The sequence below is a fragment of the Schistocerca americana genome, chromosome 2, assembly GCF_021461395.2.
Source record: "Schistocerca americana isolate TAMUIC-IGC-003095 chromosome 2, iqSchAmer2.1, whole genome shotgun sequence".
Classification (NCBI taxonomy): Eukaryota; Metazoa; Arthropoda; class Insecta; order Orthoptera; family Acrididae; genus Schistocerca; species Schistocerca americana.
In genome coordinates, this window is record NC_060120.1 from 604,544,786 (window position 1) to 604,558,365 (window position 13,580).

General features: G+C 36.1%; 1 protein-coding gene across 1 annotated transcript in view; it reads left to right on the top strand.

Moving 5' to 3' along the window:
* LOC124594826 (homogentisate 1,2-dioxygenase) overlaps positions 1-13,580 on the top strand; it is a 96,013-nt gene that overhangs the window by 69,975 nt on the left and 12,458 nt on the right. Inside the window, exon 8 of the mRNA XM_047133270.1 lies at positions 3,570-3,696. Within this exon, the coding sequence (XP_046989226.1) occupies positions 3,570-3,696 (127 nt within the window). The remainder of the gene's footprint in view (positions 1-3,569; positions 3,697-13,580) is intronic.

Below are 13,580 nucleotides of genomic sequence, written 5' to 3' on the forward strand. Positions count from 1 at the left end.
AGTTATTGTTCATATCTGATGCTGGCACACATGGCTGTGGGAATGTAGAAGCACTGTCCTGTTGAGTACAGCTAGTCGGTGTGTTCACAAACTGCATCGAACTATTGCGAACACAAGGTGGATGATTGGAAAACAATGCCAAAGTGTCTGTTGGAAAACCTAGTTGACATGTGTGCGGTGTAGCGGGTGGCAAGCAATCCATTGTGTACCGTTCATGGTACAAGAGTTTGTCATAGCACTCGCGAACAAAGTTTGGGGTCACCAGTATGGGTTTAGTGTTGTAAGATTGCCAGATCCAATGATGTATACTATAACACATGAAATAAGCACTATTTTATTACTCAGAAGCACACATATACAGTTATATACATTCTTGATTCTCAGTGCACTGCTCGCAAAGAGCTTGCCAAACAAAGATATTACACACAAGTTGGTCAATAGTCGCCACATATGCTTTCAGATAGTGTTGTGATGCTCATTTCCATGTGTAAAATGCTGTGCAGTGCTGTCTTAGTTGATAAACAGCATATGTGGTTGCATAAATTGCTCTGCTTTTGATACTGTATGATTTACCAGTGGTAGGGCTGAATTACTTGCTAATGAATGAGTACAGGTTCAGGGTAGGAATCTTGGAGTAGGTGATAATGGTTTGGGAATGACATATGGTATGTCTGGGATGTTATGAAGGTTAAGAGAGTGAGGGAAGGTGACAGTGGGTGGTGTGTGGAGGACATCAGGGAGTGAATATCTCATTTCAGGGCTTGATTTAAGATGGTAGAGTCTAATCTATTGAGGTAGTCAAAGCCTGGGTGGTGCTTTGTGACAAGGGGGATGCTTAAGAGGTTTTGGAAGTGGGGGCTGTATTAGTCAAAGGGTGAGAGAGGGAGACTATCCAACAGATTTTTTTGCATAGAATTTGGGGTAGTTATGGAAGAATAAAGACTGGGAAAGATTTTTGGTGTCAACATTCATGAGTTTGGTGGTGGAGCAGGTACATTTGCCACAGTTGCCTATGTTTTAGGGATGTACAGGATATTGAGGGCATGATGGGTAAATGTTGGAAGGCAGGCAGTGAAACAATAAATTATTAAAACTACGAAATAATGAAAGGGCTCATCCTGGGGCCAGAGATAAAGAGTGACTGCCAGCCTAGGAATATGAAACAGGAGAGAACAGGGCCAGAGGCAGGGGCCAATTGCTCTGACTGAAGGTTTCAAAATGAGAGGGAGACATTACTGTGCTCTGTGGCCCAGGTTTCTCCAGTGGGCACAATGGGACATGCTTCCAACTCTTGCTACCACCTCACAGAAAGATTCAATGGAACCAGGAGTACCTATGAATAAGTCCAGCACAGCTCTGTGTAAAACATCAGGAATGAAAAGGTTTCATAGACCATGACCATACAAACCAGAAGATTTATGAGCAGTTCAGACATCTGGTTGTGAAAGCCTTCATTGTAAAATCTGTATGAAGCCAGGGGATTCAGTTTCTGGGTGTTGAGGAATGCATCTTCCTGGTGGCCCATGAAGAGATTGGCAGAGGACAGAGTCATGCTGGTTTTGGTTTTGTACCATCACCTTTTCCACCTTCATCATAGTTTTTACTGCACTACTCAGTTCATCTCTCTACATCATAGTACTTCTCCTTCCTCCTATCATATCTGGACTGAAGCTGTGACAGTACTTACCAGTGTACTTTGTTTGACCTCACTCTATCTGGCTCCTCCTTGCTCATGTCTCTCCTTGCCCTCACAGCAGGTGGGATCCTCTGAATCTCTATTCTTAGTAACTTTCCCCTCCTTTCCAACCATCACTCATCAATGCCCCCCTTCCTCCTTAACAAAGAAACAAAAAAAAAATCAATGTTTTTCTACTTTTAGATGTGCTTATCAGCAGCACTGGAATGTGAGCTTTGGAATTTGTAATTAAACAGTTTTTCATGTGAATTTCTCTGTTGACACAGTCAAAATGAATATGTTCAAGCAGATCTAGAATTCTGTACCATCTCCAAACTTTTCTAGAAGTTACTTCCAAATATTTGTTAGATACGACTCGTTTTAGTAATGAGTCTTAAATATGGCAGTCAAAGGATACTAAACAAAGCAATTGTGCTGAAGGCATGTGTGAGGCTGGAATAGGAGCAGGGAAGGGGATAAATGCAGGTGGAGGACAAACACTAGTGAAGGTTGAGACCAGGGGGCTACAGGAATTAAGGAGTGTCCTCCTCTAGCTGTCTCTTGGACATATTTTAGCAGTGGCCATTCATGCAAACAGTTAGTTTGTTAGTGGTCATGCCCATGTAGAATGCCAAACAGTGGTTGCAGTTAGGTTCATAGACCACGTGGCTGCTTTCCCAGGAGGCACTGCTTTCAGTAGGATAGGGAATGCCTCTGACAGAACTACTTTACCTCTGTACCATTTTTTCAAACAGATGCTATCATCACTAAACTGTGCAGAAGAAGTACACATCCATGGTAAATAATAACAGTGGTAGTTTCCCCTTTCTTTTAGTTGTTCATCATTCCAACACAAGAAGGCCATGGTGGCTAATGTTTCAAGGCCAGATCAATCAGTCATCCTGACTATTGCCCCTGCAACTACTGAATAGGCTGTTGGCAGGGACTGTAGATTAGTCTGGACTCTTCACAGATACTACTCCAATGCTGTTGCACCTACAGTGCAGTAATCTGCACTGCTAGCCTGATATTTACTGGATTACAGTGATATTTTGTAAAGAAAATATTTATGTACACCTGAAAACACTGAGCCATATTTACAGAATGTGTGCAGTTTCTTATTATACTGCTCACTTCCACATAAGCCACTGCAGCATGTTCCATGGTTTGTGCAGAGACGTCTGAAACTAACTGTTGAATTTTTTAAATTATTGAATGAATCTTCCCTCTCTCCTATATAATATTGATAATACATTACATATGGTTAATCAATTGTTCACTAATTAAAAGGAATCTGCTTCATACAGTCTTGTTGTGGAGTAAATGATCATATTTCCTAATTGTTAAAATTATTTTCAGCTTTCTGTATGTCATTACCTGCAGACTGTTTATAATGGTTAGATCAATAGGTTTTCACTTAATTTTTCAGTTAGTTTAATTATTATATACAACATTTAGCCTGTAGAATGTACTTACATTTTTGTATTAGGCCATTTAATTCCTATAATTCAGTGACATGCTAGTGTCTTGAATAAACACTTTATAAAAATCTTCATATTAAGCCTCCATGAAAGTTTTCTACATAAATGTATCTAAAAGCTAGTCTGTATTTGTTATCATGTGCATTAACTGTTTGAAATGAGGTTAACACAATTACTTAAAACATTCTTAGTATTTGCATTAATGCTGAAATAAAATAACGAACTAACTTGTCTTCAACAGTGCTGTTAAATAGGTTTATTATAAGTAGAGTTCTTTCTGAAACAGAAAAGTGTTATTTCTGACTACAGGCATTCATGTAAATTAAAACATCTAACAAACATCATATGCAACAAAAACACATGAATATAATTTCACTCTGTTAAGTAAACTTCACTGTTTCTTCTAATTGCAGGATCCATCGATCTTTACTGTACTTACTTGCCCTTCAAACAAACCAGGAACAGCTATTGCTGATTTTGTCATATTCCCACCTAGATGGTCGGTGCAAGAACATACATTTCGTCCTCCTTATTATCACAGTATGTATGAACCGTATTCAAATATTATTAAATAAATTTTGTTTTAAATTATTAATAATATTATTAATTTTCTGTATTCAAAACAAGATGTGTATTATTTCAATAATGTTTATGAGACCCTCCACTTCAAACTGTAGGCATTCCATAAAAGATAACAAGAGTAGAAAACTTCTTCCTGACAAAATTTTTTATTGTTTTAGTACTGTTCTTATGGATGAATGTTTGCCAAAACTTATTTACATTTGCTCCACATGATTATGTAGTTAAGTTATTTAATGTATTGTATATTTTGTTCTCATTGACTCATTTGCTGAACAATAGAGCTTAAGCCATCTATAGTCTTAACTTCCAGTGGCAAAGAGGCCACTAACACAATTTTTACTCTTCTATATACCACTAAATTATTTAACCCTTAATTAATGATGTGTGGTCTCTCAGACAATGAGAAAATTTTCGAACTTGCTCTCCAAAGTTAATTCTGGTGGGCTGCTTTTCTACCCCCTGCCCCCTCAATCCCCCATCCTTCTTATTAGATCATAAACCCTGCCATATTTTGTTATTGGTTGCATTATCGCCTTCTTGGTTTATTGTTGTGTTGGGGATCACTTATACCACACCTTGTGAACTACATACTTGTTTTCTTCAGTATATGTTCACAGTAATGTGCCAGTTTTGATGATCCCAAGTTTGATGGTATTATTAATCAGTGGCTGGAGAAAGATGTCAGTGATAGACATCAAGAAACAGATGAAAATGATGAAAAATTTTACAGTAGCCAGTAATCACAGTTCTGCTAGTGGAGGATCATTTAGAGAAGGAACTTCAGGACAATTGTGATGGGGACCTTCATGTTCCTCCAACGAAATACTTAAAGTGTTAGTTCAAATCAAATGTGTTCCAAGTTGTATTAAATGAAAATATAGGTCCTAGTACTGACTGTCAATTCTGTACCTACAAAGGGCAACATTTATGTGCAAGTTTAAACCTTAGAATTTAGTTTTTTGTCAAAATTTACTTGCTACAGAGATAATACAATTTTTCCAAACTTAAAATTCATTTCTATAACAGTTCATTTATTGGTACTGCTTAAAAAGTCCTCAAAGATACGAGATTTTGTGTGATAAAAAGTAAAATATTGCAGGCTTTATTTATTGCAATAAAATAAACAAGGAGTGTTTAAACAACACTTAACTAATTCTGAAAATAAATGTTACATAAATTAAATTGTAAATTTTATATGATTTGTGCCTTAAACATAAGGGTTTCAGAGATCCCACCTCATAGTATATTTTGCAGAAAAGTCACCTCATGAGTGAAGGGTTAACAAAGGGCCATGTACTTCCCTTTCTGCAGTTGGTGGGTGCATGTGAGTGTCTGTGTGTGTGAAAGTGTTCACTTAGACTACAAAAATTGTGGTAGCTCAAAAGTTAGCAATATGTGCCATAAATGAAGCAGCTCCACATAAATGGATACCTTTCCATATTGTTTTGGTTTATAGAAAAGTGAAATAATTAACTCAGTTCAGTTTATTTTGATTAGTTTTGTGCTTTTCCTACAAGGTGGGCAATTATCTGTAATTGTTATAACCACATTTTTCAGTTGTGGGCTCTTGATAACTGGGTCTCATGATTATTTGTAAAGAATAGCTGTTGACAGAATGAGTGAAGACCATATTCTCATCCTATTTCTCAACCAAACTTCTTTCTTCTATCTGCTTCTCCCCTCCCCCCCCCCCCCCCCCCACCCACCCCCCCACCCCCCACCCCCCTCACTTAAATAAGATTTTATATTGAACTGATTTTATTGAGTTTTTTGAGTGCAATTTTTTTCACAAAATATGTTCCTTTAGTAGTACTAATCCCATGTACCTCATGGTAGAGCCCTTGATTGTACATTTTAGAAGTACTAGAAGGGGAACATAGGTTACACTGAAAGTTTTAGTTGCTAATGGAGCTGCACTTTATGGCTTCATTGATTAAAGCAATTGTTTGTGACAAGGAGGCTGCTCCAGGTCCTAATCCTGATGTAGCATAGATTATCAACTGTCAAAGCACCTATATAAAGGACGAATTCATTATATGCAGTTGCATGAATCACCTTACATCTTGATCAATTTCTTAAAGTACAAGAATGTGTATCTGACACATGTGGTGACAAGGAAATAGTACAACCATAATCAATTGAGCGGTTGAAAAAAAAAAACACAATTTAGGTGCTGAATAACCATTTTGGTACATTGGATTGCATTCCACCATATTTTGTGCATATATGAATATTTGATGATAAAAATACATCTTCAAAATTTTGTGATTGTACAACAAATATATTAATGTAAACAATATCAGCTTCAGAATATTATTGCTATCTCAATTAAACTATTCTTTGTACCACTGCCGCAAAAATCTGAATTCCATAATATTCAAATACCTATTTACTTTCTGTCATACTTATGAGACAATGAGATCAGCACAACAATTGGAAAGAGTACTCATATTAATATACTTATAACTGCTTCTGTTTGGTATCAATGATATTCTGCTTTCATGTACACAGCAGCTCATTTTACCAACAACCACATAATTACTCTTACTGTTGTTATTGGAAATAACAGCTAAGTTACTGTAGGCTAGATGCTGTAATTGTATTGTAGTTTTAAAATGAAGTAAGCTCATCAAGTGTGTCTGAAATGGCTCTTTAATCAATTGTATTAATGCCTGTACATTATTTTTTGGGAATCTATCATGTTTTGAAGGAGTATTTCAAACTTGGTTTCCTCCTCAGCACTTCCACACATACTATGTGTTAAAGCACTTCCACACATACTATGTGTTAAGGCAAGAAGTAATACACACAAACATCCATATGTCATCAATGATAACATTTTAAAACACCCACACTTTTTTTTTCAACGGTTTTCTTTTGTTTACAAGTTGATACCACACTGGGAAAACATTCCTCAGTTGTTCAAGTTGTAGCAGTGATGGATAAAACAATAGAGCAGTTACTATGTGTTCAATAGAACTTGGCCCTTTCCTGGGAGCAAAGGAATCAGAAGAACCTGCATGACTTCGGGCTGGTATGAACAAATGAATGAATGAATGAATGAATGAATGAATGAAATGAATACGTCTGCTTGTGTCTGTATATGTGTGGATGGATATGTGTGTGTGTGTGTGCGAGTGTATACCCGTCCTTTTTTCCCCCCTAAGGTAAGTCTTTCCGCTCCCGGGCTTGGAATGACTCCTTACCCTCTCCCTTAAAACCCACATCCTTTCGTCTTTCCCTCTCCTTCCCTCTTTCCTGATGAGGCAACAGTTTGTTGCGAAAGCTTGAATTTTGTGTGTATGTTTGTGTTTGTTTGTGTGTCTGTCGACCTGCCAGCACTTTCATTTGGTAAGTCACATCATCTTTGTTTTTAGATATATTTTTCCTACGTGGAATGTTTCCCTTTATTATAACCATATCATAAATTTTATTGTCATTTAGCTATGCAGTTTCCACCCATTTCCAACATTATAACATAAGCTATTATACAATAAACCATACACTAGCTTTGTAGCAGGCACTGTGAATGCAATGTTGATTCTAGTGTCCTACCTGTCTTGTGAGAAAGAGGTGGGGCTTGTTTCCACTGTACCTCCCATCCCCACATGCGTATGTTCCCTGCATCCCTTGCAAAAAGGCCAAGTTACATTGTGTGCATAGTAACTAAATAGTTTTTTGCCTCAAAATAAGAGAAAGTGATGATTGAGACAGTACAGTATGGTAGATTAAATATATTACAACTCATTATTTTTTCTCTTGTATCATGGCCCTGCTGAACACTTACCTGTTACTTAGTTTGCATCTTTTGTATTTTTGAAGACAGGGGAAACTTCTCATTCATTAAGAACACAGCTCATCTCCCATTGTTTTATTTTTTTGTTGATTAGACTTATTTTGCTCCAGTCTCTGCCACTGTAAAAATGCACTTTCTGCCTAATGAATATTGTCTCTAGTTGACATGAAATAACTTGAAATTTGATAAGACCACTCATTTACACTCCATGTTCACAACCTGAGAAGTAATATTATTTGTATTTTCAGCAGATATTTTTATATGCACAAGTTCACTTTGTACATTTGCAACAAAGTGGCAGATCCTACATAAGACGAAAATCTTATGTATATCTAAAAGATTTTTTATTCAATTCTTTTCAAATGATTTGTCATACATGAGTGTGTCACATGCAAGAGGCAACTGGCAAAGAAACATAAGATTTCATAATCCAGAGGAAAAAATTAGCTACACATATTTATAGATACTTATAAATATGTTTTAATTAAATCTGATTTTTTTCTTTTGATCTTCCCATACTGTTTCTTGATTTGTTTTCACTTTACACAGATTTGTTTCAAAGTTACACTTTTCATAATAATAAATGGCATACAATTTTGTACCTTCACAAAAGCTACTGAAGAATCTGCGGGGATAAATTTGTGGATTGCTGTATGTTTCCTATTTTTTGACAATTTATGTGCCTGATAGATTAAGATAATCAATTATGCAAGTAAACTGACATTTGACAAGTCTGCAGTGGTGTCTGTATCAGTGTGTCTATTCCTTATTGACTGTTTTCCCCATGATTCTGCAAGGCAAACATTTTTCTGAGGTTCAACTAGATGGAACTTATTACCTAATTCCACTCACACTGGAAGACATCCACAAAACTGCAGTACAGCCCATGTGGTTTCTTTGGTTTGTGCAATGCTGTGCAAGCTTTCCAAAGCTTTATTAGTAAGATAATGTGAGATTTGGAATACTACTACACCTACATTGATGACATTCTCATGAAGGCAACCACTCAGGTGGAATATTGCTCCCATTTACAACAAATATTTACTAGATTGTAAGAGTGTGGTTTGCTTGTAAAACCATCAAAGTGTCCTTTTGAAGTGGTGGAGAAAGGTTCCTGGAATATGATATTATTCCAAAAGGGATTTGACCACCACAGAATAACACAGCCATCTCCCACAGCCTCACATGATACATAAAATTATGATGGATTTTGAAACCTGACAACTTCTTAACGCCAATTCATCCACACTAATGCACTTTTGGTGGCACCACTTCTCACATTTCTTCGAGGCACACTCAATCAGAGGACAAGCTGCAACAGGAAGAATAGGTAAAGACTGTATTTATTTAAGTGGAATTAGCCATAACAGAGACTGTACCCCTGTCACATCTGTTACTGTATGCACCTATAAAACTAATGGTAGAAACATCTGCTATCGCCATGGGAGCTATGCTACAACACTGGCTCAGTCAGCACTAACAACCCTTAGAGTGGTGAGCACCAACCAAGAGTAAGTGAAACTGAAGTAGAAAGTTACTGAGAGAGCAGGAAATTGACAACTTCCAGGTGAGAGTACTGAACTAAAGGAGTAAATTACTACAGGAGTAAATTTTTCATGTACTCCCAAAGCAAATTTATTTTCTCAATGGAGTACACTGCTACATTAGTAACTTAAGGAGGAAATAAGGCCAAAATTTACTCCAGAGCACTGGTAAGAGTAAAGTTAGAGAGTGAGGCGTGTTCTTTGGTTTTTGTGTGTTAAGTATTGAATTCTATGGATTACCTGGAGTTCAAAGAACAAATGGGGATGGAAGAAGAGGTAGACAGCCCAAGAATAATGGTTTTAATGGAGAGACGAGACCCTTTTGTGATGCATGTCAACAATGATTTCAAAGAGTGGTTTACATTTTGTAGAGAATCTCTTGAGTCATTGCTTGGTATTCTGGAGCCATTACGGCAGCATATGTACATAACACTACTGGCTGATATACATTTTTTTCCCTTTCACTAAATTTTCTTTTACTACTTTCCTGCTTTATTTTCATCATGCATTGAAAATGTTATTTTAGAAAGAGTTTTGCAAATTTAATTCTTGGTATAATAATTTTTCTGTTTACATATCTTAGTTGTTACAAATGTGATTGCCATTTTAAATTATTCTGATGTTGGATACTTTCTTATTTGTTAAAATTACATTTGAAGTCATTTGCTATGGACATAGTAACATGAAATTGTGATTGACTATAAAACTGTAAACCAATGTAATCAGAATCTTCAAAGCATTATGTGAAGCAAGGTGTATGAGCAATGTAGAATTATACAATTAGGTTGAAGGAGAAGGCATCAACAGAGAGTCGGGAGTGATAAAGAGAGAGTGGAGGTCATTGTTATGCCAGATGTATATACTGCTCTACACATGGTGTTTGTGGCTGAAATGTCAGTGTTTGGAAAGTGCTTTATTATTTTGGTGTCTATCGCAATTAAAGATTTAGTGACTTCACGTGTTGTGTTGCCCATTTGCCTGAACTGTGTTTTGACTCTTTAAACATAAAACTTTGATGTGTAGACCATTAAGTGGGTCAAGAGGAATGTTTGATTTGAGTCGTCAGCTTTGGCCAGTGATATAATATTAATGGATGCATATATTTGGTGCATATATTCACAGTTCTGTTGGGTTGGCGAAGCCATCAAATATGAAAGCAAAAAAATAAAATTATTTTTGCTGACACACAGATGTATAGCTTAGCCTGAGGTACAGGTTAGGTTGGAAGATACCAGTTTGGTTGTGAGCTGGCAAAGCCAACAAATGTGATAGTGAAAGAAAGGAAAAAAAGGAAGCGGTAATGGTGACAGACAGATCTGTAGCTTTGCCTGAGGTCTAGGCTAGGTTGAAACAGGACAGTTTAGTTGTGAGTTGGCAAGGCCAAACAATGTTAACTAAAAAAACAGGTTGTGGTTATTTGAAAAAATTGCCAATAACATCACGTTATAGTCACCATATTTTTTATGGCATTTGTCGCATGCTTCCTGTGTCACTGCTCAAAGCCGATGACTCATATCAAACATCCCTCTATATCCCTGTTAAGCTATTTCCATGCTGTAAAAATACTGTTTTTAATTGTAGACAGTAAAAACTGTTTAGAGCATACCATGGACTATGGAAAGAAACATAAAATATGGTTACACATTTTTGTGTCATGTACTGATACAAAGAACTTTTAACTGAGAATGTATTATGTGCTGATTGCCACATAATTGAAGTGATTGCATAGACAATTGTGCATGGTACTTACTGTTCTGTTTAAACAATGGACTAATGATTTACAGTACAATTGACTTGATTTACTTTCATAGTGTGGACAGATATGCTGTAAAAAGTGGCATGCCATGATTGTAACCATAAATCTGAAAACTATGGCTAATGTGTGTAACAAACATTATGGCATCAGGTTAAGTCACAAGTTAATGTAAAGAAGGATGTCTTATGTTCATTGTTGCATGCAGAAACGCAAACTGGAATTAATTCTGCAAACATCTAAAATTCTTGTTAAATCTGTAGCGGGCTCTCCCGATCAAGGAGCTTAGCAAGACAATACCAACTATTGGATTACATTCAAGGATGAATTATATTGTTCTAATCAGTGATAATCAAGAGTAACTTTTCATGTTGATTAATATTACATAATTGGAAATAGTCATATTGCAATGCTGTTTGGATTTCTTTCCAATAATAACCTTCAGAATAATAGTTAAAATCTATTTTCATACATTTACTTATTTTTTCCACAACTATAAAAAATTTGCAAACGCATTGACTTACAACATATTATTGCAAACAATTGCAGTCAGTACCAAAGAGGTAGAAGTTAAACAGATTCATTTCATTGCCAATGCTTCTTTGTTTATATATTTTGTAACTGTTTATCTGCATCTGCATGTTTTATTGTTTTGCATTTGATTTCATTCAAATTATTGTGCTCTGCCAACAGGTTTTGCACACTATGTGTTGTCCGCCATTGCATTTTTAGGTAGAGACACATCATTTGCTTTGTTTAGGAGAATATTTTACCATTAGTAATCTGTTTGATTTTGACAAATGGGTGATCATTTGTGTTGTTATAGTTTTGAGTAATTACTTTCCATTAACTCCAGTTAGCCCCTCAAAAACTTGTGGGATTGTAGTAGGAAATATTTAGCTTATATCATCTATCTTCATATCAGCTATTCCATCACCACCATAAAATTGTTCTCAATTACATTTAGCTTTCATCTTCTTTGCTTTCACTTTCATGCCCTTCCATGTTACTTTAGCTGCTCTTGTCATTTTTGTGTAAGAGAGTCTGCATTGTATTCAACATGTAAGGGAAAGCGGGGCATGTTGAGACACAAAAAATTAAAACGGCCATAAATTTGTAAGTAGCCCCTGTACAGTTTCGATTTCACTATTTTTTTGGAGTATATTTACTGTAAATACAATTATTTATGGAAATAGATGTAATTTTTGCCTTTTTTTTATAATTCTTTCAAAATATGGAAGATTTACAATGTCTCATGCTGCCTGCCTGGTGGGGTACATTGAGATACTGTATGTGGAAGGTTGAGACAATATGGGAAAGAATAAGACACTTTACAATTAGATTAGAAACATTGATTTTGTTCCTATTTTTTAATTATTTGGGGATAGTATTTTAAATTAAGTCATAAGATAAAATATCTCTGAAGAAAATAACACATTGTTGGTTGAAAATGGCAGAAAACAGTTGCAATGGTGAAACTTTTTACTGGAGATAAAACATGAAATAAAATAGTAATAGAATTAGAAAGAAAATGTTATGAACTACCTCTATAAAAAAAACTATTTTAATGAATGTTATACTGCAAAAACAAAACAGGGAAAGAATGCAGCAATTTCTGGGGTTTTTTTCTTCCATGTTCTTGAGGTTGAGGTAACACCATAGCTATAGTACACATCTGGACATTAGAAATATCTTCAACTACAGGGTAGAAGAAATTATTTTCAGTCTTATGCAACTTTCTCAGAAAACAAACTTCAAAGTCCCCATCATCACATTTTTTTCAAAACCTTCCCTATATAACGGACTACACTTTTCTTGCTGATAAACTTAACGAGAACATAGTGTCCAATGACATGGTTCTGTGGAACTGTAACTTCACCTTCACTTAATTGAGCGATATCATCTTCCAATCCAATGTTCCATCAATGTGGTGCATTTTGTCTTCATTCTCAGAGCTAGCTTTCTGTTTCTTGAAGAGACTTGTCTTTACACTTGTAACAAGTAGGCCTACTTTTGTGGACTTCAAGAATTTTACGTTCTGTTTTTCTTCCAGAATTACCTTTTCTGGCATATCTTCTCCCCTTTTCTCTAGGTTTCCTAGTCCTATTGTTTCTTTCAGCTTTTGGATAGCCATGGAACTGTTCAGGGCTGATGTAACTTGAAAATGGAGGAGAATGGATGTCTGTGTAATTTGAACTTTGTGAATTTTCCGGTTGTAGTGAAAAATCAGCCTTTCTTGTAGGATCACCACTTTGTTGTGGTAGATCACATTCAAGTGCTGTCTGTTCACTGTTCTGTCCTTCAGTTGTAGGATCCTGCTTTGTTTCTCTCTGTTCATCTGTGGGATGGTGTTTGTCAGTGACCATACTTGGCAGAAACATATCATCTGTGTAAACATGCCTGTCAACAGGAAAAATGCCAGTTTTCTTGAATGAATTGGTTATATTTTCTGGAGTCATTGCACGTACATGGGCTATACCTACAAAAGCTGCAACATTATAGATGACGAATGACTGCCTGGATGTTCATTCATTCACGTGTCTACAGCAGCATTATAATAAGCCTGAAATGGCTTCATAATTCCAACATTCAGTGGCTGAATTCTATGGGTTGAATGTGGAGGAACAGTTAAGATGTGCACTCCGTTAGCTTTTGCCATATTAATGGCTTCAATGGACATGTGAGTTTCATGGTTATCATAAATTAGCAGTGTTTATTGAGTCATAGAACTCCCAGAATATTTAATAAA